This window comes from Dermacentor andersoni, chromosome 6, assembly GCF_023375885.2.
Source record: "Dermacentor andersoni chromosome 6, qqDerAnde1_hic_scaffold, whole genome shotgun sequence".
In the NCBI taxonomy this organism is placed as follows: domain Eukaryota; kingdom Metazoa; phylum Arthropoda; class Arachnida; order Ixodida; family Ixodidae; genus Dermacentor; species Dermacentor andersoni.
The window spans coordinates 6,782,360-6,806,990 of NC_092819.1; the positions used below are offsets into that span (position 1 = coordinate 6,782,360).

The window sequence follows — 24,631 nt, forward strand, 5'->3', positions numbered from 1 at the left end:
ACCTTTTCGTACATGGTGCCGTGCACTTTTTCTGAATCGAACAAACCTAGGGAATAAGTGCAGACGAGCGAGAGCAGATTAGCGGCGCTTCCGGGGAAACCGGCCAGCGAAGGGGAAAGTCTCTCCTGCCGAGATAAAAGTGCTGCGTAATTTCATTGTATGTGGTCGGTTGATCTCTGTTCTCCACCATTGCGGGCCGGCGTTGAAGTTCTCCATAGTCGCGGAAAGCGAGACCTCGCGCCTTGGAGTGGGCCAGCTCGTTGAGGTTTGTGGGGCCTCCCATGATGGATCCCATGTGAGCGGGGAACCACGCGAGTGTGGGTGGCGATGCTTTTGCCGTCGTGGATGCGACAGGCTTCCTTACACACCGCGCCAACGCTGAAGGCGCGGATGGCTGCCCTGGAGTCGCTGAAGAGAGAGAGAGTAAAAGATCTTTATTATTATTATTTGAACCGCGAGAGCAGTATGGGAGGAACCCTCAGTCCAGGGTCCCTAAGATGATTCCGGCGATGTTTCGAGCCCGTTGTATCACAGCTCGGAGGACCTCGGGAAGTCCGCCGTGGAGGGCATCGTCCCACAGCTCTTTGTTGCGTAGGGGGTAAAGGAGAGTTGGCAAGGGAGGAAAAAGGTATTGGCATGTTTGTCTTCCAGGAGGGCCAAGGCAATGACCACTTGTTCGGCCGCACGCGACGACGTGCTTCGTACCGAAGCGGCGTTAACGGTCGAACCCTTGTGGTTGATTGACATTACCGTGAAATTGTTGCTGTTGCCATACTGGGCCGCGTCAACGAAGCAGCTGCCGCCAGGGAGTTCTGTCGCGCGGCGTGGGAGCGCCACCACCCTGGCCTTCCTTCTTTCTACGTTGCGCTGAGGATGCATATTGGGCGGGGCGGGCGATATGATGATGTCTTTCTGCTCTTTCGGAAGGCCCTGGCAGGCGTCTTCTACAGTGGCCGGGGGGACGCCCATCTCTATTAGGAATCGTCTGCCCACCCTGGTGCCGGAGAGTCTGAGAATCTGTGCCCTTTCTTGTGCTTCTGCAATTTCTTCCAGGGTATTATGAATACCCAACTGCAGGAGTCGGTCGGTGCGTGTGTAGTTTGGTAGCCCGAGCGCGCTCTTGATCCCCCTCCTTATCATGGCATTTAGCTTGTATCGCTCGGCCCTCTTCCAGACGTGCATGGCCGCTACTTACGTGAAATTGCATAACAAGAAGGCGTGGACTAGCATTATCAGATTCTCTTCGCTCAGGCCTCTCCTTCTGTTAGCTACCCGCTTGATTAGGCCGATGACGCTATCCGTCTTCATTGCTAGTTTGTGAATGGTGATGCTATTTGTGCCCGCCCCTTCGAGTGTCATTCCCAAGATACGAATGGACGCGACTTTCGGAATCGGATCTCCGCGCTTGGTGTAGAGATTAATGTCGATTTCAGTGGGGCGTTTCCAGTTCTGTGGCTTGCGGCCCTTTCTAGTTGGGCTGTAGAGAAGGAGCTTCGATTTCGTTGGGGAGCATCGGAGTCCCGTGTCTGTTAGAAAGCGCTCTGTAGTGTCGACGGCTTCCTGGAGAGCGGCTTCGACTTGTCCGTCACTGCCACCCGCGCACACCCGCGCACCAGGCAGTGATGTCGTCCGCGTAGATCGTGTGACCGATGCCCTGGACCTTGCCTAGGTATCTTGAGAGGTCGACCATTGCGACGTTGAAGAGGAGCGGTGACATGACTGACCCCAGGGGGGTGCCTCTTCTGCTCAGCTCCATTTTCTCCGATTCCAAATCTCCAGCCTTGAGGATGGCGCATCGTTTGCTCAAGAAAGACTTGACGAAGGCATGGAAGGACGAGCCTAGGTCGAGTTTGGAGATGGCGTCGAGAACGAACTCGTGACGGATGTTATCAAAAGCCTTCTCCAGGTCCAAACCAAGGATGGCTCTCGTGTCCCGAGTGCAGCGTTCCAGGATTTGGATCTTGATAAGTTTCATGGCGTCCTGAGTGGAGGGGCCTGGCCTGAAACCTATCACGTTGTGAGGGAAAAGGTCGTTGGTCTCGATATACTCGGCAGTTCTGTTATGGATGGCCTGCTCGGCCACCTTCCCTACACATGACGTCAGTGAGATGGGGCGGAGGTTGTCCAAGCTCGACGGTTTACTAGGCTTTGGGATGAGTATGACCTTCGCCAACTTCCATTGTTCCGGTACAATTCCCTCCTCCCAAGTCCGATTTATCTGATCTGTGAGAAACTCGATCGATGCGTCCTCTAGGTTTCTGAGACCCTTGTTGTTAATGTGATCCGGGCCGGGTGCGGACCTACCATTGAGGTCTTGCAGGGCGCGGCGGATTTCACTGACTTTGAAAGGATCGTCCAGCGCGGAGCTCGGGTTCCCTTTGTATACTGGGTATGCCGCCTCATCGGCCACACTGTTGAGCGGCAGGTACTTCTTAGCTAGCATCTCCAGCACGTCCTTTTCCGAAGACTTCTTGGCTTCGTAGAGCGCTTTAGCGAGGACACTTCTCTGGTTTGACTTGGTGCCAGAGTTGTCAAGCATGTGTTTGAGAAGATTCCACTTACCTCCCGTGCGCATGTGCCCGTCGATTGAATTACCAATTTTGTCCCATTTCTGCGTATACAGGGCATGGCAGTGCTCGTCTATGTGCTTGTTGATCTCGGCTATCTTTTTTCTGAGCTTGCGATTCAAGCGTTGGCTTTTCCACCTCTCGAGAAGTGATTGCTTGGCCTCAAGAAGGTGTGCTAGCCTGCTATCCATTTTGTCTGTATGTAGATCCGTCTCTATGGATGAATTGAAATTAGAGAGTATTAGTCGATGTTGGCATGGTCGTTGGCCGTGCAGGTGTCAGTTGTGCAACCGAAGGATGATCCTGTTAATGTTTCCGGCAGTATGCGGTTTTCAGCAGTCACGCACTGTTTGCTGTTGCAAGTGTGACTCAACGAGGTTATGAGTTAAGAGCTCGAAGCTGTGGTCGGCAGATTCTCGTTGGCGTACCGTAATTTTCCTCGCACGGGCGGCGCATGTGGCAGAAGCCGTGGGGCGCTTTTTTCGTTGCGGGGTGCTTTTCTCGTCGCGACGATATATATATATATATTTACAAGTAGTGATCTAGCAGGAGGGCACATGTAACCGACAAATGGAGGTCTCAGGAGAGCATCTGAGATTATAATAAAGCAGGCGGCGCCGGATCTCCAGGGCATCCAAGGGGTAGTGGGGGGGATCAGGGCTCGAATCAGGGCGGTCCGTAGGTTGGGGCCGCCGTGGCCAGTGCGTGCACGCACGGACAGTTCCCCTGGCACGCGCAGCGGTGTCTCGCCGGGTCGAGATACTTTAAAGGCACCTGCGCCCATGACCTTTCTTTTCTAGGTGCACCGAGCACGATTAACTAGAAGAATATGGAGGGCACCGCGTGCAGTCGGGAATGCGAGTCATGGTATATGTACTCGCGTCGCCGGGCGTATGTAGTAATACCAGTTAATTGTATCAACTGTATGCATAATACGCTTTCTACAGCACCTTAAAGAAATGGGTCTAGAGGACCTTGTAGGTACGTTTGTTCGTGCCTCGTCCAATGCTATCGCCTCCCCCCCCCCCAAACACACACTCGCCTTTTCTTTTATTCTATATGTATACACATCTCTTCCCATGACAGATTCACCAGTTCAAGTTGTCAACTTGCCAATAACTGTCAAAGGAATTGCTGTAGTAAGCACAATTCCACGATGAGATTGCTTACTTTTTTAATTGTATTACTGAGAACTCTACGTAAAACCTCATATTGTATTTGTCAGAGAAGCATAGGCCTTTTGCACATGTGGATATCACAAGCTTAATCCAGTGTGCAATACACAAAGCAGCTGCTACAACATGAGCTGCAGCATTGAGGGCCACACAGCACATCATAATTAAAGGTAAAAAAACATAGAGGGAAGCTTCAAAATATGCTCTGTAGTGCTGCAAAGTGTAGCATGTATGTGTAGACTAAATGTTCAAAAAAGCAATGCATCAATGTCCCATTTGCCTTCAAGTTTATTATTAAGTTCAAGTTTATTATGAGCATATGTACAAAAGGAATCTGCTGACACACCCGCATTCAAGGTGCCTGTTTGAGGTGTGCTGGCCGCCTCGGCGTAAAAAAAGAAAGAAATTGGGTGAATGTCAACACCAGTGCCATTGCTTCTTGCCTCTGGCCTGCACATGCCTCCACAGCATCTTTGTTGCTGGAGTCTGCACAAGTGGGCATGCGTGGCGAGGTGTAGGAGTCACCTTAGAGAAAGGGTCTCGTTTAAATGGAGAAGTGGCTGTTCACATTGCCGGTCGCTTTCCCTCAAATGCTTCCTTGGCGACATGGGGGACACACCCACAGTCAAGGTGGCTGTTCAAAGTGTGCTGGCTGCCTAAAGGTAAGAAAAAGAAATAAATTGGATTAGCGTCAATACCAGTGCCATTGCTTCTTGCCTCTCACCTACATGTGCTTCCACGGCGTCTTGGCTTGCAGAGTCTACATAAGGGAGCTGCTGTCTAAACAAAAAGAAAAGGCCCTTCAACTGGGGAATCATGGAAATAAATGCAGTTCATATGTCTGCTTCTTGCACTGTTCTTGCCTAAAAGTTTTCAAAGACAGTGTCCAGAATACACCAGCACTTTCACTGCTTTTGTTTTCTACCTGCAGATGTTGCTGTGAGATCCTTAGTATGGCTGCGTGCAGCATTGTAACACTTGGTGGAGGCATTTGATGTGGTATCCAAAAATATAAAGAATGATCCTTGTCAGCATGAATGCTTTCAATTTCTAAATGCAGTGGTAACTATCACTATTGGTGCAAGGCCCCCCACATTTATGCGGCAAGTGCCATAGCTCGAAACTTAATTTTTCCTTAGTGTTTCACAAGGTGTTTGGTATATCCACATTAGATGTGATCCGTTTCTTTTTATTTATCCGAGTGTGGAGAGAGCATCATTAAATTGTCTTTTTTTATTTTTGCGTGGCTTGTTTTTTGGTTTGTTTCTTAATTTAAGCAGCAGTCTCATGATGCTAAGGTGACTCATGTAATGACAATCATCAGCTTTCGTTTTGCAGAAAAACACCTTTCCTGACCCATTGTTTGCTACCCCATTATTCGCATACTTTCGCAGAGTAGTCTACCTATATTGACTTGCTTGACCTCCACTAAAGAGTCTTGCATTTTCAAATACCATTCTTTCCTTAAAATGCTTTGACACTTCTCATAATTTCTGTACCTCGGGCTTCTGATACTATACATTCACCATTCTCGCTTGTTGTTTCTGACTAGAAATGTCTTATTTAATTTAGAGCTTAACTTTTACCTTTGGAATACACAGAGGGCTTGCCATTGCATATCAGCACAACAGGGAAACATGTCTCATTGAAAATTAGCAAAATCCAATAGAAGATTGATGAATGCAGCTTGCAGCGTGATTTGATTGAATGAGCAATAAAGGTAACTCATCTCACTTGGTAAATTAAAGCACAAATTAGTGTGATGTCCAACATATGTTACACTAATGTCGTGGCTTTTCTTGCTTATACAGGAAAATAATCAGTGCCCGAGAAAAAAGTTATTTTTGCGTACCCCTTGTACACACTGATTTAAGGAAAATGAGCTGGAGCTGTCCACACGATCTACTTACAACTTTTGTCCGTAACGTTCCGAGACTGAATCCATTAAAAGAAATGCGTTTAACATTGAAATCATTTGTGCAGCACCCCTTCAAAATAGTCTCCCTTGCAGTCTATACACAGCTTCCAACGCTTCTTGAGGTCTTGAAAACAGTTGCAAAACGCTTCTTTGGGCAGGGCTGTCAGCTTTGTCGCGGCGTTTTGAACGGGCTTCACGCTCCCCATCCAGCGACCTTTTAGGGCTCTCTTCACACGAGGAAACAGGAAAAAATAGCATGGGGAGAGATCAGGCAAGATGGAGATTCTTGTTGGAAAAGGAGGAAAAATTGGGGTGAAGTGCAGCGCAGTAACTGTCTCTCCGGAGAGGACACCTCAACCTCACTGCACAGGCGGGAAATGGGAGTGAAGAGAGGGGTGAAAGAAAGAGGGAAGGAGCAGCAGCGACCGAAACCGTCGTAGGCGTGGGGAGGCGGCTCAGAGGCGATCAGCGAGGGCGATGTCCTCGGCGAAAGGCCAGAGGATCGCGCGGAAAAGGCGCTTCTGGTTCGAGATGCAGCCGGAGAGGTGCAGTAGATTTTCCACCATTGCGCAGGGAAGGTTGGGCGCACGGTGGACTGTTGCGAGGGCCGCGCGCGCGTTCGATTTTATGTTTACACACTCTTCGAGCACGTCCATCGCTCCACATTCACTCACAGTAGAATCGTAGAATCATGGTAGAATGCACAAACAATAAGCGACGTATGGGTGGATGGATGGATAGGATGGATATTATGAGTGTCCCCTTTCGAACGGGGCGGTGGGTTGCGCCACCAAGCTCTTGCTACTGTACTGCCTAATATCCTACCTAGGTTAAACAATGAAAAAAGAAAAAGAACACTCTGAACTACCACGCCCAAGTTTTTTGATCCCCTATTGCGAACTGTGCTTTTTTACGTCTCCGTCTTTTGTCGTTTCCCTACTTTTCTTCCACCAATCCTCCAGTCGCCTCTTACTAATGTCTATTGCGGACCTGTTTGCTTTACCACTGCTCCCGCCGAACCCAAGGGCTTCAAGGAGGCCAGTGGTGCCTAAATCGACCGCTGGGTAGACGTCTTCACATTCTAATAAAATATGCTCCGTCGTTTCCCTAGCTTTACCGCAGCAAGCACATGCTTCTTCCTTCTTATATCTCGCTTTATAGGTGCGTGTTCTAAGGCATTCCGATCTCGCTTTGAAAAGTAATGAGCTTCCCTTTGAGTTATCATAAATGGTTTCTTTCCCGATTTCGTTTTTTCCTCTTAAGTAGTTACTCATGGCAGGTTTCTTTTCCATTGCCGCCACCCATGAGATTAATTCAGCCTCTCTGACTTTCCGCTTGACCTTCTTTGTTGCTGTGTTGTCCACCCTACAGGCCGCATACTTGCTGGTAAGCTTCCTAGTTCTTTTCCTCCACTGTGAATCAATATTTTTCCTGTATAGATATCTGGACACTCTCCCAGCCCATTCACTTTCTTCCATATTCATCAGCCGTTCTTCATACTCAATTTTACTGCGAGCTCCCCTCACTTCAAAATTAGTCCAGCCCATAGTAAGTCCTGGAACCATTACACCTTTCCACATACCTCGGAGGACCTCGTACCTATTGTATCCCCATAGCGCTCTGTGCTTCATTATGGCTGCATTTCTCTTCCCCTTTACTGTTATGGTTTTTTCCTGTGTTTCCATATATCCATTGCCTTCGTTTATCCATATACCAAGGTATTTATATTCTGCTACCCGAGGTATTTCTTGGCCCTGTATCTCCACTGTCTGTTCACTGTTTTCATTGAATACCATAACACATGATTTTCTAACATTAAATTTCAAACCTAAATTGTTGCCTTCCTGTCCACAGATACTAGCCAGACGTTGCAAATCACTTTGCTTGTTAGCTAGCAACACAAATGTCGTCCGCATAAAATAAACCTGGGAGTTGCTGCTCTATTACTGTACCCGCCTGTTTGTATGAGAGTTTAAACTCGATATTACTTCCTTCTAGCGCCCTCTCCATCCTCACCATGTACATCATAAACAGCAGAGGGGATAAAGGGCACCCCTGCCTCAGTCCCTTGTTGATATGAACTTTCTCCTCGTTCCTCATCCCTTCCCATTCAACGCAAACGGTATTTTCTAGGTAAATCTCTCTCAAAAGCTGTAGACAATCGTTACCTAAGCCTTCCCCTTCCAGAATATCCCACAAAATGTTACGGTCTACGTTGCCGTAGGCTCCTGTAATCTCCAAAAAGGCCAGATACAACGGTCTGCTTTCTGCCTTTGATATTTCAATACACTAAGTAAGAACAAACAAGTTATCATCCAAACGCCTACCTATTCTAAAGCCATTCTGAAGCTCTCCCAAAATGCCATTATTCTCTGCCCATGCTTGAAGCATTAATTTGATTGCCTGCATTGCTAGCCTGTATATTACCGATGTAATGGCCAACGGTCTATACGAGTGAATTCTGTCTTTCTCCCCCTTACCTTTATAAATTAAATTCATTCTACTTTGTCGCCAACTGTCTGGTATTCGTCTATCCTTTAAAGTTTTTTCCACTGCTTTCACTAGAGCTTCCTTACTTTTTGGTCCTAGTTCATTTATCAGCCTAACGGGAACCTCGTCTAGCCCTGTGGCTGTGCGCTTAGGAATTTTCTCTTCCGCTTTCTTCCAGTTTAAATTTGTCAGCACCAGCTCCTTTACCACTTGGGTCTCTGATGCTCTTTTTTTCATCAAGTACAACCTCGTCATTGCCTTGGAAAGATTCGGCTGTTGCTTTTCGGATGTTATTTATCGCCGCTTCTCCTTCCAGTCTGTTTTCATCTTCGTCTAGGGTATGTTGTTGTATTGTTGTTGACTTCCTGCCTAATAATTTTATGTGGTTCCAAAATATTCTAGGTGCGGCCTTCTTTTTCTCACGTATTTCTGACAACCAACGTTCACTTTCACCTTTTAATTTTGCTTGCATCAGTATTTGAACCATAGACTTTTTCTCCCGGTATATATCCCATTTACTGGTTACTTCATCCTGTGGCAACTGCGCCTTTTTTACCTGCCTGTGCTCTCGAGATGCTTTCTGTCGTTCGGCGATCGCTTCTCGTATCTCCTTGTTCCACCAGCTTTTCGGTTTATTTTTTTCCTTTCCAACGAACAAGTTGTTTCTCTTTCCGTATTTCTGTCGTTATTACACTTAGAAGCTCACCATATTCCCACTCTTTACTTGGCCATTTGCCAAGTTACTTCCTCAACTCCAGTGAATGCATTTGCTATTTGTTCAGCGTTCAAATTTGGACTGGCCATTTTGCTCTCCTTGCTCTCTTTCCCAACTACATATACCATTTTCAAAATGATGCGTTTAGGGTCACTCCCTATGCTGTTAAACCCTTCCTCATCGATGACCATTTCTCTCAACTTATCATGAATTCCTTCTGTCATCAGACAGTAATCATTGGTCGATTGCCGGTTTCCCACTTCCCACGTGATCTGTCCTTCACACTTAGGCCCTGTATTCACGATCACGAGGTTATGTTGCTCACAAAGGTCCAGCATTGACTTCCCGTTATTGTCGGTATAGACCTTTTCATCGGGCGAGGAGGATAGGGCGCGCGGAGAGCCTTTCCTCCTCTCTGGCTTGGGCGATCCGGCGCGGCGCTGCTTGAAAGTATTGCTGTTGCGTGCTGCGGAACGATTTAGAGATGTTTTAGATCGTACTTTGTGAAATTTACGCCATGTCCGTTCATATAAGGTCGTCAGGGCAGCCTTTCGGTGCATCTATAACTACAGTAGGCGGAAATATCTCTTGGGGGCGCAAAAATGTGACGCGTTTTATCAGCCGCGGTGTACGCACATTATCAGCCGCGGTGTGTTTATGTGTTGTGAACTATTTTGCTTATATCCGTTTTAATTCAACAAAGAAAACCGGCGATTCTGTATTAGCAGCATGAAATGGTAAATCTGCTCAATATCTGATCGCTTGGCGTAGGGAGTAAAACATAAAGCATAAGAGCGAATGCTCGTGCACGGCCAGTCTAAGGCAACCCCGAAACATCTAAGCGGCAGGCGCTATCAAATATTTGTGATGCACCGGCATCGTTCTCGCGCATTTCAAGTCTAGTAGACTTCAAATTGCCATATGTCTACTCTAGCCTTCCTGCATGGGGCCGATGGCGCTGCTCAACACAGCGATAACTGCGGTTGGTGAACCAGCAAGGTACATATGTAAGCTGTGCGCTTCGGCATTGCCTTTTTGGCCTGCATACAGCCATAATATATGAGAGATCGCATAAAAAAAAATGCGATGCCCATTTTTGAGGACAAAATTTCTGTAATACGTGTGAGTGCGTCGTAGAGAACGGAACGAAAACAACCGAAAAGAAAATTTCGGTTATCATCCTCTTTCTCGAAAAAGCAAGAGAAAACGGGCTAACGCCGCAATACTACCTCGCCTAGTCACGCCGCACAGCGTTTATGAATATATAACCGCTGATGCTGTATGCTTGGACCATGTGGTATATAGTACAAAGATATCTGTAATCCAGCACCTACCACTGCTTAGGACGCTCGCGCAGTTCGTAAACAGCCCCTTTGCTGCACAAGCTTAATTCAGACTGTAAGGCATGCTGCTATTACTTGCCAAGACTATTTTATACAGGGGCGGAAACCTCATCTATCGAACCAAGTAGTCACGCAATGTAACCTGCAGCGAACGGTTTGAACGCTTGTCAAAGTATAACATCACAGCTCCTATCAGCAGAATGGGACCCACGCTGTTACGACCGTTGATTATGTCTCATGGCTTCTAAACCGCAGCTTAGAAATAGAGGATAATACTGCAATAAGGTCACATTAGTGATTGGAACATTCAGAAATACACAATTGATCTCCGAGGCTGATCGTAGGCTCAAATATGCGCGCGCACATCGCGCAGCGTGTTCCGTCCACCCCAACGCCAGCAAAAATTCCGGCAATGACGCCTTAAACCACTTCAGCACGTCTCACAGAACTGTTTACCACGTAGAAGACGCACGTCATACTAAACAGACCGCGCGACCACGAAAACAAACGCCACCTGCCATGCAAAAGACCGCTTTCACCCAAGCCAGTATGGCGCTGCTCATAGGCGGCGCCACTGCGTTCACAATATGGCGGCGCCTACGAAAAAAACAGTTTCTTAGAGCGTGTTGTACACTGTAAACGGAAGTAACTCCCAGGTGGGAGTATAATGCTTGTCCTCTAGCGACCCCCTGGTTGGGAGTTTGTTATGCTCCGTATGATCGAAGTAGAATCTGTACTCCGTGCTAGCGGAATTATTGCGTGGAACCATGGGAGTCTTTTTCTGTCTTTTTTTTTAATTTTGAATGGACGAAGTTTTTTCGAGGTGCAACAGGAGTATAAAGGAAGGCACCGCGTTAGTTGGCGTGAAGATATTTATATGCAGAGGCTACACTCTAAAACAAAATTTACACCCTTTGGGTCGTATCTTGCCACACAACGATAATCGTCATCTGCCTTGCCCGCGTTTCCTTTCTTTAACGCTGCGAGCCCGCTACTTCCCAGACACGAACGGCATGCGCGTTATCAGTGTGACGCAGCATTCTCGACAGGAAAGTTGCGAGCGCCGAGTTTTCAAGAAAGGAAACGCAAGCAAGGCAGATGACGACTATCGTTCTGGGACAAATCAACACCCCAAAGGGTGTAACCGTTTTAAGAGTGCAATAAACGTCACCTATCTTGTCTGCATTTCCTTAAACGCTGCGAGCCCGGTACTTTCCAGTAATGAACGGCATGCGCGTTATCAGCATGACATAGCATTCCCGATCGGAAAGTAGCGGGTGCGGCGTTTTCAAGAAAGGAAACGCAAGCAATGCAGATGAGGATTACTGTTGTGTGGCAGATATACACCCCTAAGGGTGTAACTTTGCCTAAGAGTGTATATATAGCCGCGATATGTGTGCCTCGAAACCGCCTAGGGAGCAGCTGTGCTGTTCTCAGAATTACCACTTACATGCTCGTTCATGCGAGATCTGCCTCTCTTAAATAAGCAGAATACCTTAATCAACCCAAAACTGCTAATTCAGAATAGTGAGAGAAAAAGTTAATGGAGTAACTTTTCAAAATTAGCATGCCATTCTGTGAGGGCTGAAGGGACTTCGCACACTGCCGGCGTTCGCGGCCAAAAAGTAGTGCGTTAGTTATAGTATAAGCAAGAAAAATGTAAGTACGTGTGCTTCATAGCAGAATTAAAATTTTACGATATAGTGGTAGCGTAGCAAGAAATTATTACGTGTGAGCTTGACCCGCAGCAGCCGACGTAACACCGAAAAAGTGAGCAGTCATACATCTTCTAGACCGCACTACTTGCTCAACGCCCAAGCAATCTCTCGCGGTTGTCAAAAGGAGCTACATTGCTGATCTGTCGAGTGAATCCTCAAACTTTGAGCCAGCAGGCATGCTTCTAAATCAGTGTCTGGGGTAGAGCATAATGTTAATGCAATATCGGAAGTAACGACGTGACCAAAACCTAAATTCGCGATAACAATTCGATTCACATCGCTCAGTAAGAAGCTTTATTTACAGCACGCGTACTTATGTCCTACCGTTTTTCTTGGGCGAGGATATCCGTACACAGATACATAAAAACAGTTGCTTGCACTGCGGCCTTTCTCAGTGGCAACACAGCACCGCAACGAACTTGAGGTACGCCATTCATGTGTGTCAAGGAGCAAAAGTCCCCACATTTCCTCTCTCGCACCAGCTCTTACTCGCGCATGCGTGCAAACGTCAAGCGTCTCCGCAAGTGCCAGGCCTCGCAATACGCCGCCCGCGTCGCCAGAGTAGAACCTCCCCCCCCCTTTCCTGCCCTTCCCTCAGAGTGTAGTGAGCGACGGAAGACTGCGCTCTTCCTCCCCGCTTTCCTCCGTAGCGTGCGCGAGATTGAGCCGTGATCGCCGGCTCGCCCTCGCACGCTTTCATTCGCACATACAGCGTCCGGCGCGTGGCGACGATTTTATCGCCCTTGATCTTTACACGGACCCTCACGGCGATGGCAGAAATGGGCCTGGAGCTTTCGCAATATTAAATTTAGACTATTCGTTTAATCTAAGACCTCTAGGAACTAAATGCAGATAAAAGCAAGGCAGACACATCGCCTTGGCGCACTGCTGCAACTGCGCCGAGAGCACAGGTCCGCTTTCTTCGGCGTCACTCGACGTAGGACGTAGTGACGTAGGATAAAGGGAGCGACACCGAAGTGAAGAACGACCTTCACAGCGGCACAATCGGTCACCCACGAGGTCGAAGTTACCTGAGCCATGACCTCCGAGATTGCGAGCGCTCGCAGGTTTTGTTCCGGTCGCCCCATTGGCGCTCCCCAACAAAAAGAATGTAATGCGGCGCGCACACCCGGCCGCAACTTTCACGGCACCAGAAAATATTTTGAAATTCGTGACGTCACACTGACGGTACGTAAAGGCCGATCCACACGACGGACCAAATTGCTCTTTTGGAGCGCGGTCCGCGCATCACGTGATAGGACGTCACCAGTTCGTGCGTACCGCTGTTGGCCCGCGCAAGACCGCGGCCCTCGCGGTCCAAAAGATCGCCGAGGCTTTTCCCGCTTCAGTTTTGGCGGCGGACCGCATGCAAACCGCAGCGATATTGGCGTAGCCAACGAGTGTTGTCCGGCAACAGAGTGTCTTAAGCCAAATCCAATCTAGTTTTCGGCTCAGAAAAAGCCAGTCAAGCCAGTCGTTTCATGTCCGCCGTTCCGCCTACACGTGCATGCAGCAGATATATTTTTTAAACACCGTGTCCTCTTGGAGTGACGAGGAGGTTTTTTTTATTTTGTATCCCTCGTTGAGCAGTTCCCGGCTTTGTGGGTCTGGAGCCGTAATGATAACAATGATAACATTGTGGCCGAAAGTGTAGCTGGTTGGTCTGCTCCGCCGTCTGCTATGGCGGTTTGCCGTGTGGATATGCTCTGCGCCGGGCCGGACCGCGGCGGGCCGTGACGTCGCATCACGTGACCGATCGGCCCGCAGACTTGGTCCGTCGTCTGGATCGGCCTTAATGGCGACTAGCCTTACGCGCGAAATTCGAAAAATTTAGCTTTTGTCTTCGTTTTCCCTTATCGTAATCAACGCGACATTAACGAAAATGGAGCTTTGAAAGAAGACCTTATTAATATGAACTAAGTTAACGTTTCTCTTTGTATTCAGGCGAAGCAACTACCGCCTCAGATTTCCAGCATAAACCAGGAATGGTACAAACAAACGCGAGTTGGCAAGTTGTCTTGACATGTCATAGAATGCGTATGGCTCCTTTTAGATCCTCGCGGTCAGGGCCACTGTAGGCAATGGGCGTGACGACGATTGCGGCTCCTCTCCTGATGGGGACATTGCCGCGCACGCGACGCTGCCTTTCAACGGCCGTTAGCCCGCGCAATGTGGGTCGAAGAGAAACGACCAATGGGCAGGCTCGTTTCGAAGGCGGCGCCGCCTCGTTCGCCCGCCCGCCGACACGAAACGGCCGCCGCCGCCGCGACGACGCGCTATCGACGGCTCGGCTACGATGGGACCACAGCACCTCTCGGCGGCCGCGGTGCTGCTGCTGCTCGCTCGACTGGCGTCGGCCAACTGGATGTGAGGCTCGTATTTCACTTCTTCATCTATTTACAGAAGGCACCGAGACTCTGAAACGAGTATTTAGGACGTCATTATAAGGAAAGCACAGCGGTTTCGTTCGATAAATAGCGATCTTCTATACGCACACTGACGAGTAGACAAGATCAACTAGTCTCACTAACACGAGTTCCGTGGTTGCCTAACAACAAAACTTGTGCCTTTCACAAGTGCTTGAGCAAGAACAGTGAAGGCAGGGGAAAAATTAACGTTTTGCCAGGGAGGGCGAAGCTTGCTTACGTGCGGAAAGTCCCGTAAGACGCCGTGCCCCGGCCGGGCGTGTCCGGACTGAACCCATTGTAGACATCATGCAGTAGTGGAGCATGCGAATAAAGTGATCAAACGAAGCACTTCACAGTACCGGCCGCGTGACTGGCAGGCAACATAGGCGCAGCTTTAGAAGCACGATAGATGCTAGGCACGCGCTCCTCGTTTGTGGGCGCTCCTCCATCAACTCTTTCGAACAAGAAACTAATTCTTATTTACGGGCAACTAATCTAACTTCGTATACATACTGTGAGTGAGTCACCGTAGCCTTGGCAGCGGCAATCGCCAACGAGAAGTTTCGTGAACAAGGGCGCTGTCCTGGGCAATATTCAAGTACAGTTTAAAGATGTCTTTCCTTTTGGTGTTTTTAATTTGACATGGTTTTGTCCCCGTATATTGTCGGATGGTGAACAAAAGAATTTCAGTCGTACGTACAGCACCCGCAACGTTCATATCGTTTCACCTTTTTCATAGCCTCACTGCATTTTTCACGTTGAAAGCTAGAATTTCACCTCGACAGTGATGTGTTTCTGAGAGTCGGGTAATTAAAAAAAGATACGTTCGTGCAAGTGACAGAAATTTACCGCACAGTGAATTGCCTAGTTTCATTCGTCTGAATTGTGACTCCTTTGGCACTTGATGATTTACCGAGTCGTCACTTGAGCGAAAATTTTTACCTTGTGTAATTTCACCCACGAGCAAAGTGCTTGGTGCAAGCTGATAAAGGGACACTAAATGTAAATACTAAGTGGGTGTGGGCTGTTAATATTCCATTCCACAATCCTCGCAGCGCTTGTTTCGTGCCAAGACAGTTTACGAGAAAACTGCGCCTGACAGAGCCTCATAGCTATAGCACAATTCAAATCGCCCGTCCCCGCGCAGGCAGTGGTGACGTTGGATACGCCATCAACGCCCGTTGCTGCCGCCGGTGAGTAAAACGGCGCCCTACAGCCAGCGCTACGGTTTTCTGCGCAAAACGCATGGAGGAAGGGGCCTTGACGTCACTCTTTGTGAAGCTAAGTGAAGCCGGAAGTTGCCGTTGCTCCGCCATCATGTCGGGCCAGTTCTCTCTCGTTTACATTTCTCGCGAAACCACGCCGCGCTGAGCGCAACCGGGCTGCTCGGACGCAGCAAATAGGATGTAATCGCGATGTCTCATCGGATTACTGTTGCCGAAGTCACGTTGAAAGACGTTCACAATGAAAATTGGGCTGTGAGGTCGAATCGGCTGCTTTTACCAGCTTTTATGAAAATAAACATGCTTTATCAGCCCAGCCAACTGAACTGTCCTCATCAACCGCAGGTACCGGCCGTCGCCCACTTCTTGCGTGTTCTTAAATAACGTCGCGTTTATCGCTGCCTTCTACTTGCTTTTCTCTGCTTGGGCTTCCTGGGGCTTTCAGACGGACTTGCGAGCTAGACGTCTGTAGATACGATAAAAATGTACGCATTCTCATTGCACCCCCGAGGTATTCCCCGGGACAGCTATTTCTGCCGCGCTTGATCAGGAGGTATTCAGATTTTTCCGGTGAGCACGTCAGGCCCCTTGACTCCGTATAAGCTTGTACGATGTCGATGCCGCATTGCATCATCTCTTGAAGAGCTTGTGGATAAACCGCCGCTGCCCATAACGTCACGTCGTCAGCGTAGAGGCTGTGGGGAAGCCCGGGGATAGAGCACAGCAGGTTCGGGAGCCCACGCATCGCCGCGTTAAAGAGAAAAGGGAAGACGACTGATCCCTGCGGCGTGCCTCGCCTCCCCAGATCTATAATGTCAGTTTCATGTTCGCCGACTTTGATCCGGCACTTCCAGTCGGTGAGAAAGTTTCGGACGTATTGGTATGCTCGGTTTCCGACCCCCAGTTGGGTCAGGCCCTCGAGCACCGCTGCATGGGCGACATTGTCGAAGGCCGTCTTCAGGTCGAGGCCCAGTAGGCAACGGAATCGGCGAGCGTCCGCCGGACTTTCGGGTTGCATCACCTGCCTTTTTAACTGAAGGAGTACATCTTGGGTGGACAGGTGTGGCCTGAAACCAAACATGGAGTGGGGGAACTCGTCCCCGTCTTCTACGTGTTCATTGAGACGGTTCAGGACCACGTGCTTCATCAGTTTGCCGGCGCATTATGTGAGTGAAATCGGCCTGAGGTTGTACGCATTGAGTGGTTTGCCTGGTTTGGGTATAAAGACGATCGTGGACGTCTTCCACTCTTCCGCGATGGCGCCCGTCTTCCAACATTCGCTCATGAGCTCGGTGAGCTGCTCCATTGCGGCCTCATCCAGGATGCGCAGGATCTTGTTGGTCACACGGTCTGGACCCGGCGCCGAGTTCGTCCGCAGCTTGAAGGCGGCGGCCGACACCTCAGCGAACGTAAAGACTGCGTCTACGTGCGCGTTGGGCCGGCCGCAGGTAGCGGTGTCTTGAGTTGCGGGCCGACGTACTTGTCTGGCATCTCGGTCAGGAACGCCCCCGGGTCCTGAGCATGCCTGTGGATTAACTTGGCCATGTTTCTTCTGCCTTCGGCCCTGGTGGTGTCCGGGTCCAGGAGGTGGCGTAGGAGGTGCCACGTCCGGGCTGCGCTGAGGCGTCCCCTCATGCGATCACATATTTGGTACCATTGCTGCCGGGTGACCTCAGTCGTGTGATCGGAGATCGCTGCGTCGAATCGAGTGATTCTTTCCTTGAGGGCTTGGTTATCTTTCCCCTGCTGCTGCCAACGCCGGAGCATGCTCGATCTTGCCTGCCACATGTGGAGCAGCCTGCTGTCGACGTTGGAGGTTTCCGGGGCGTCCTCCGGGTCAAGATGTTCCGTATGCTCTTCCACGTCGCCCAGGAGTTGGCTCGTCCAGGATGAGATGTTGGCGACGGATCCCTCACTGGCTCACATTCTTCTGGATTCGCGGAATTTGTCCCAGTTTGTAACCGAGAGCGATGCTTCCGGCGACGCTTGCCGCGTGAACAGATTTCCGTGTGAAGGATGCAGTGGTCGTTTCCCAGAGTTTCGCCGGTGTTTGTCTAGGCGTAGTCTTGCGAGTGGACGACGAACGTCAGGTCCGGGTTGGTGTCTACCTGACCTCGGCTGACGATTCTGGTGCGGACGGTGGTATCGTCGATTAGCGTGAGGCCCAACCCTTGCGCGGCTTCTGCTAGATGTCTACTCTTGCGGCTGTCGCCCAGGTATTCCCACAGAGTATGACCGGCCTTAAAGTCCCCAACGATGAGCAGGGGGCAGTCGCAGCTGTCTTTGAGGGCCGAGTGAAAAAGCGCATCGAGTTTCGGGTCTTCATACGGAGCGACGTATACGCTGAGGACGAATAGGCTGGGATCTGACGTGCGCGTCGGGATGATTTCCAGGAAAACGTGGGGGATGCCCGAGAGGGGGGGGGGGGGGGGAGAAGTTTCGATGTCGTGGATCGCCGTCACCTGTTCTCGGTGAACGAGCGTAGTGACTTTCTTGGAGTTGTTACGGCAGTGGAAAGCCCAGTAAAAGGAGAGGCCGACTTCCATGTCGACTTCTTGTAGCGCTATGATATCAGGTTTGTAGGATTCTTGCCGTGCCGTGTTGTTAACATGCTGGTGAAGGTTGGCCTTCTTCTTTTTGAATCCGCGGCAGTTCCACTGCCAAACGTTACAGACGTGTGTGGACGGCCAGGTCCAGGCGGGAAAGGCGGAGGACCGCCGCTGCGCTGACGGGTGCCGCCTTAAGGACGACCGCGGGGTGAGGGAGAGTCTGTTCCGGCTGGACGGGCGCTAATTTTGGGATGTATTGTGCGATTTGGGCGACTTGTGCGGCTAGCCTGTTTTGGTTTTGTTCTAGTGCCGTCATGCGGTTCTCTAACTGTTAGAAGCGTTCAAAAATCGCAGGGAGGATGGCGTCCATAGCCGCCTTGACCACGCGTTCAACGTGTTGCTCTACGCGTTTCAATTGGAGCTGGAATGGGAGTCCTGTGAATGAAGCTGGCTGTGCGTTTGTTCGGTGGACCCTGGGCGTCCATATCGGACTCTTCACTTTTTGTAGTTGTTGGTATGCTAATAAGCGCGGATGTCAGTGATGGAACTGATAGGGCGCTGGTTACCGTGCTAGGGTGTCGGTTCCTGTCCATTGGTTGTGGGAAGCGACCGCTCTCGTAGGCGCGGATCTTTGTATCCTGTTGTGCGATCTTTGTCTGCATGTTTTGGATGGCTTGCTGGGGCGCGATCGGAGATATTCTGTTCGAGTATACGCGTTCTGTTCAGTTGCTGCAACGTCACAAAGTTGCAGTATGCAAAATTTGTGACAGCGGGGCGGAGAGAGCAGCCAATAAGGAAGCGGTGACCTCCCCGGAAGTTTACTTCCGTCGTTTGTCGTCTGCTTGCAAGCGGTATACTACAAAACCAAATGTTTCTCGTCTTCCAAATGAAATAAATCTTTATCTAAAAAAATGTATTTTTTCTTCTCAAGCCCAAACACGTTTTCAAATAGTAGTACGTGTGACTACTGCAATTTATAACTATTAGGTTCTTTGCGTCGTCCCTAGGTGGTGTCGCGCACAGCGAGAAGAAAAAAGAAAAGGAAAACTACGGGAGGAGTGGCGCACTTTTCAAGGGGCAGCGACAACATTCCAGTGGCTCGCTGGCACTAATGATGTTGTCGATTTCTCTGTACAACCAACGAATTATTTGTTTCGAGAAACAAAAACGACGCCGGAATTCACTTTCTGCCATTTCTTCAAACGCGTTTCGCACCGCCACCCGCTCTCCTCCGTCCTCTAGAAACGCCAGTGCAACAACCTAAGTTCCCAACGGAAGCGCCATTTTCTCGAATTAAACTATGGATTGGATTCAAACGTGCTATTCCGCAGCCGAAAAGGCCGCCTGTTGGATCCAATCCAATCCACCAGACGCGCCATGCGAAGCCGTATGATCGCTCCAAACTTCTCAACTCCCGTCGCGTTCGGACGAAATGCTCGGTGGGCGGATGATTGACAGGAGCGTGTCGTCATTTTGACGTCACCAAAAACGGGGCGGCGCCCCGCGGCTGGCGACGTTGGCGCGGAGTAGGCCAATCGCGCGCGCCGGTAACCGAACGAACGCGCCGAACAAGCATCTCCGATCGCACCCCTGTAGACTCTTAACTGTGTCAAGTGTAACTTTTCCGGGAAGCATCTTGAATAACGCACGTTCTACGTGCCGAAAATGCACCATGCGCTGTCAAAAGCAGGAATCACTGTCCTGCAAGGCGTTCATTGCGCAGATTATGAAACGCATCGGTTTCGGCCTGCGATGGCACGTTAGCATGATTCCGCCCACGAGGCCAAAATTTCCCGCTGATATTCCTTCATTCGTTGCCATTGCCGTGGCGTGGTACATTGCGTACAACGTTGCATGCGCGTTCATTTCACGAGCTTTAGTTCCTCCTGTCCCACCTTGTCACAGCAACATCCGGGAGAGCACGATACAGATAACACAGCGCAACAAAACACGGAGACTAGCGCAAACCTTCCCACAAGACGCCTTTGCCACGGTACGAAACCTAGGGAACAACACGTGCGCGCGCATGGAACCATAAGGAAGCCGCCATTGTGGCCCGAGAACATGGCCGCTACAGCAAAAGAAAGAAAAAAGAAGAGCAAGAAAGAGAGACGCTACCACATTACTTCCTCCACAATTTTCTCCTAGCGCGCGAAGGGGGTAGAGCCTCTACTCAGTTGTTCCTTCCTCCATGGCAAAACGCAAACGCGCGGTCATTAAAGGGAAGCTGAAACACTTTTCGAAAGAAATGAGTTCCCTGCGGCATTCTACAGTTTTGAGTCCACTGAACACGAATATCTCGTTTAAAAAGGGCGGAAACAAACGCTAGCGGCTGTTTTTTTGCAAGAAAACGCGCACCAACGCCTCAGGGCATCGCGTGAACGCCGCTGTTGCCCGTGATTGGTCGGGACCGCTTTGACGTCATTCACGGGGGTCGCTGGTCGGCGCCGCCGTTTCAGAGCGTAGCACGCTGTTCTGGCTTCACAGCTGAGTTGTAAGCATTGGGCTTCTTCGATTTTCCACTTCTGGCTGCCCGCGGGCTGCCAGAGCCAGCCAGAGCGCCTTCGTTTTTCTAGGGTTGCTCCGCCCACCGCGCGACGCACTTCCGCGGGGCGTTCGTTTTGCTCGGGCTGGACGGTTCTGGCTACCCGTGGGCTGCCAGAACCTGCCAGGACGATTTTGGTCTGGCTGCTCTCTAAAAGAGGCGATGGGCGCTCGCCGCCATCTTTGCTGGGACTTCACGGATTGCAACGCGGGCGCTTGAGGACTTACATTTACCTCGCTCAGCCAACTGTCTACGGTCATCGTCGGATTTCCTTACTTCTAGCGTTATCTTTTTAGGTGATAACGCTCCGTTCCGCATCGAAGCGGTGTGATACGAGCCGTGGTGAACCGTTTGAAGCTTTTGTGTGTGGGTGTATATGTGTGTGTGTCCCCTCATTGCTTCTTCGCGGCGGCGAGCCGAGCGCCGCGCTCTCATGCATGCATGTTAACTGCATCGTGTTCCACGCAAGTTGTAGACGCTCATTCATACATTGCGGTATATTTTGGGTTCGTCTTTCACTGGTGGCGTTCCTTTTCACATATCTCGCGTATGTATATCTCTCCTTTCTCTGCAGTTAGCGAAGGCTTTGCAGCTAGCCCGTGTTCGTTCCGTCTCTCCGTCGTATGCTTAGGTGGCAGCTCGAAACCGATATGTGTTCGAACTGCAGGCCGTTGATATAAGAATACACTGATTGCACTCGGTACATTAGACACACGTACATTGGCTTATTGCTCTCATGATTGCGACCAATGTTTTTCGTGTGAAACGTTTCGCTGGTCACAGGCGACGTGCATTTTCATGCGCCAGCCGGGTCCCCAGCTCCTTAGGGTCAAAATGAGAAGCACCATCATCCACAACAAACTTTCTGAAATCGAAGCCCAAGCAGGTCGGCGTGAAATTTTATGCGTATGAGACGTACCCGATAACCTGCTTTTTTCATGTCTTGTGATGATACAGCGCCAACTCATCAATGTGATCGCTGCGAACAGGGATCCTCCAGCTATCGCTTTCGAGTATACAATCACGATTTCGCGTCTTGTCATCCGCCGCGTCGGAGGCCATCTGTTGCGCTGCGCAAGGCGAGCTTGGTCCAGTATGCGTCCTGCGCCGAGTCGCGCGAAATCGCACGAAAGTGATCGTATTCCTGAATGCAACTATATATTTTCAAGCTGGTAACGCATAAATGGGCCGACTACGCCGGGCGCGCGCCGGCCTCGCCGGGCGCTGCCATGCTGGTAGCATGTTTACATTTGGCCAGCTGTACCGGCGTTCGATTTTGCAAACTTCGGGCAGGTTCGGGTTGTCTTGGGATCCCAGCCCACGTGACTTCCTGTCACAACCGGAACTAGCTGGCTGCCATCTGGCTGCCAGAACTCCGAAAATCGAAGAGGCCCATTATGGAACGTTCTCGCTGTCTCGGAGAGCTTGTATTTTCGCCGTACATGTTCGAACCGACAGTCGATACAGAAAACGATGGCGGCAACGGGGGCAACGACGATGTTGAGTGTGCCAACAGCGAGAGCGATGTGTGCACCTCCTCGCGCGTTGGGAATCTTAGCTGGTACATATGTCTTTTCATGTAGCTACACGTTCCAATGACGGGAGAAAAAACGCGCTAAAGTGTCACTGAGAACTTGCTGCTGGAAGAATGCCGAAGCAGTAACATCTCATTAGATTGTAAACACGGGTGCAGTTCCGCGATGTCATGCACCTTGCCGCTGCTTGTCTAAAGTTCCGTGGTTTTTTGCGTGTTGATACACGATCGCGAACATAAGTTCCACGTTTGGCTACTTCAAACTCTTCAACATTATCTGCCTGTGTCACACTGGCTGCTTCAAACTCTTCGATTGGTGATGGTAGTGGAACAGGTTCATCAGGGGCTCGGTTCTCAAGGTGCTCTGCTATAACCTGAAAGAGTGCAAGGCATGGATGTCATGGATTTCAGCATATCATGCATATCAGCAAACATGACAACCCTTGGATTACTTACAGTAATTGAAATACTTTTTCAGTAATTTATGTGATGGATTAGTTGTCTAGTGATTTAGTAATGTGAATTATTTGGTGTCTGTAATTTCATGGCTAAAGTAATTTATTAATTGCGTTAAATATGCACCAGTAAGCTGTGTACGGCGCCAGAACGTTGGTAGTGTCGTGAGGTGTCGTGGATGCACATTGGGGGGGGGGGGGGGGGGGAGGGTATGAAATGTTGGCAAGCGTATGTTCTTGAAGAAAGGTTGGCGTCCCTTCATTCTTTGCTTTTTGCTTCTTGTTTGCAAGAAAACTTTTTTGAAGCAATCGTAAAGTAATACAATTATATTTTTGAAAGCGGTAATTGGCAATGTAATTCAAATCAATAAGAAAGTGATGAGTAATGTCTTATATTTACTTTCAAATAATAATTTTGCCATGCGTGATGCACAGCTAGTTAAAGGCAAGAAAACATTTTTTTGTCCAGCAGCGATGCCTGTACACTCTTAGGCAAAGTTACACCCTTTGGCTTGCCCCTTCTGCCACACAACAATAATCGTTATCTGCCTTGATGCGTTTCCTTTCTTTAACGCTGCGAGCCCTGAACTTTCCAGTAACGATCCGCACGCGCGTTATCAGAAGGGGCATTCCAAATGGTGTAAACTGTTCTATGCTGATAACGCGCGTGCCGTTCGTCACTGGAAAGTACCGGGCTCGCAGCGTTAAAGAAAGGAAACGCATCAAGGCAGATAACGATTATTGTTGTGTGGCAAAAGGGGCAAGCTAAGAGTGTACACTCTTAAGCAAAGTTACACCCTTTGGCTTGCTCCTTCTGCCACACCACAATAATCGTTATCTGCCTTGATGCGTTTCCTTTCTTTAACGCTGCGAGCCCGGAACTTTCCAATAACGAACGGCACGCGTGTTATCAGAAGGGGCACTCCAAACGGTGTAAACTGTTCTATGCTGATAACACGCGTGCCGTTCGTTACTGGAAAGTACTGGGCTCGCAGCGTTAAAGAAAGGGAACGCATCAAGGCAGATAACGATTATTGTTGTGTGGCAGAAGGGGCAAGCCAAAGGGTGTAACTTTGCCTAAGAGTGTATGGGGCTCTTGCATTGCCCAGGGGGCGCTGCGAAAATGGTGCTAAAAAGCACCCTCTGTCCTCAACTGGGTAGTACCAAGCTCGGTCGTCTGCTTCGGAAAGCACGTTTACAATATGGACCCACCACTTTAGGTTTTTTTGTACCGCGGCTTGCAGCGAATATCGGGCGCCGAAGATTTTCTTCAGGGGTGGCACGCTGCGTAAAGGCAATAGCTTATGCAACGCCGAATACGTGTACGCCGTTCAAGAAATAAGCGTAAGGTTTGCACGCTGCTAGATTCAGGCGCACAAACGTGAGGAAATGCTTGCTATAAATGAATTCACAGCAGCGATAAGCCGGCATCATGTGTACGGAACTGCTAGAGCGCACGACGGTACGCGCGGCGACGGCAGTGGTCTTTCGACACCCCGCGAAACGGCGGGCCTCTTGCAATATTTGTTGACTGCATGCCGCTAGACAAGTAGTTATGCCTGCCGCACTGTAGTAGCGGCCATCTGTCCCCTTAGCAATTGATAAATAACTGATGCAATGCTATGAGCTCGCAGTAACGTACGGGCGAATGGCGCGAGCTCGTGCGCTGCTCGCTTGATGTAGCTTTTAATGACAGCGCTCGAACATCGATGTGCTGCAATCAATACTACCTTGCTGCGCTGCCTCAACGTGCTGGCTTGAGGTCAAGGATAAGCACATTACCCTCTCTAACCTGTGCTGTTCGTAGTGGGGTAGTGAATTGTCACCGAATCAGCCCGACCATTTGTGGTCATTTGCACGCACCACTTCACACGAGTCGAATTGTTAATTGTCGCTGTGGCTGGGTCTCGAATCGTGAATCACCAGCCATGCCTGCTGCTATGTCGGTCTGCCGTCGGGACTGTAGGTGCAAAAGTCCGAATTTTAGAACG

At 49.8% G+C, this 24,631-nt stretch overlaps 1 protein-coding gene across 2 annotated transcripts in view; it reads left to right on the forward strand.

Annotated features, from left to right (window-relative positions):
- Positions 1-24,631, forward strand: part of LOC126521517 (protein Wnt-16-like) — a 152,549-nt gene that overhangs the window by 29,263 nt on the left and 98,655 nt on the right. Inside the window, exon 1 of one of the 2 annotated variants that reach the window (XM_050170224.2) lies at positions 14,216-14,293. The exons of the other annotated variant lie outside the window; for it this stretch is intronic. Coding sequence (XP_050026181.1) covers positions 14,223-14,293 — 71 coding nt within the window. The 5' untranslated portion in view covers positions 14,216-14,222. Of the gene's footprint in view, positions 1-14,215; positions 14,294-24,631 lie in introns of those variants that run through there. 2 annotated transcript variants of the gene reach the window in all.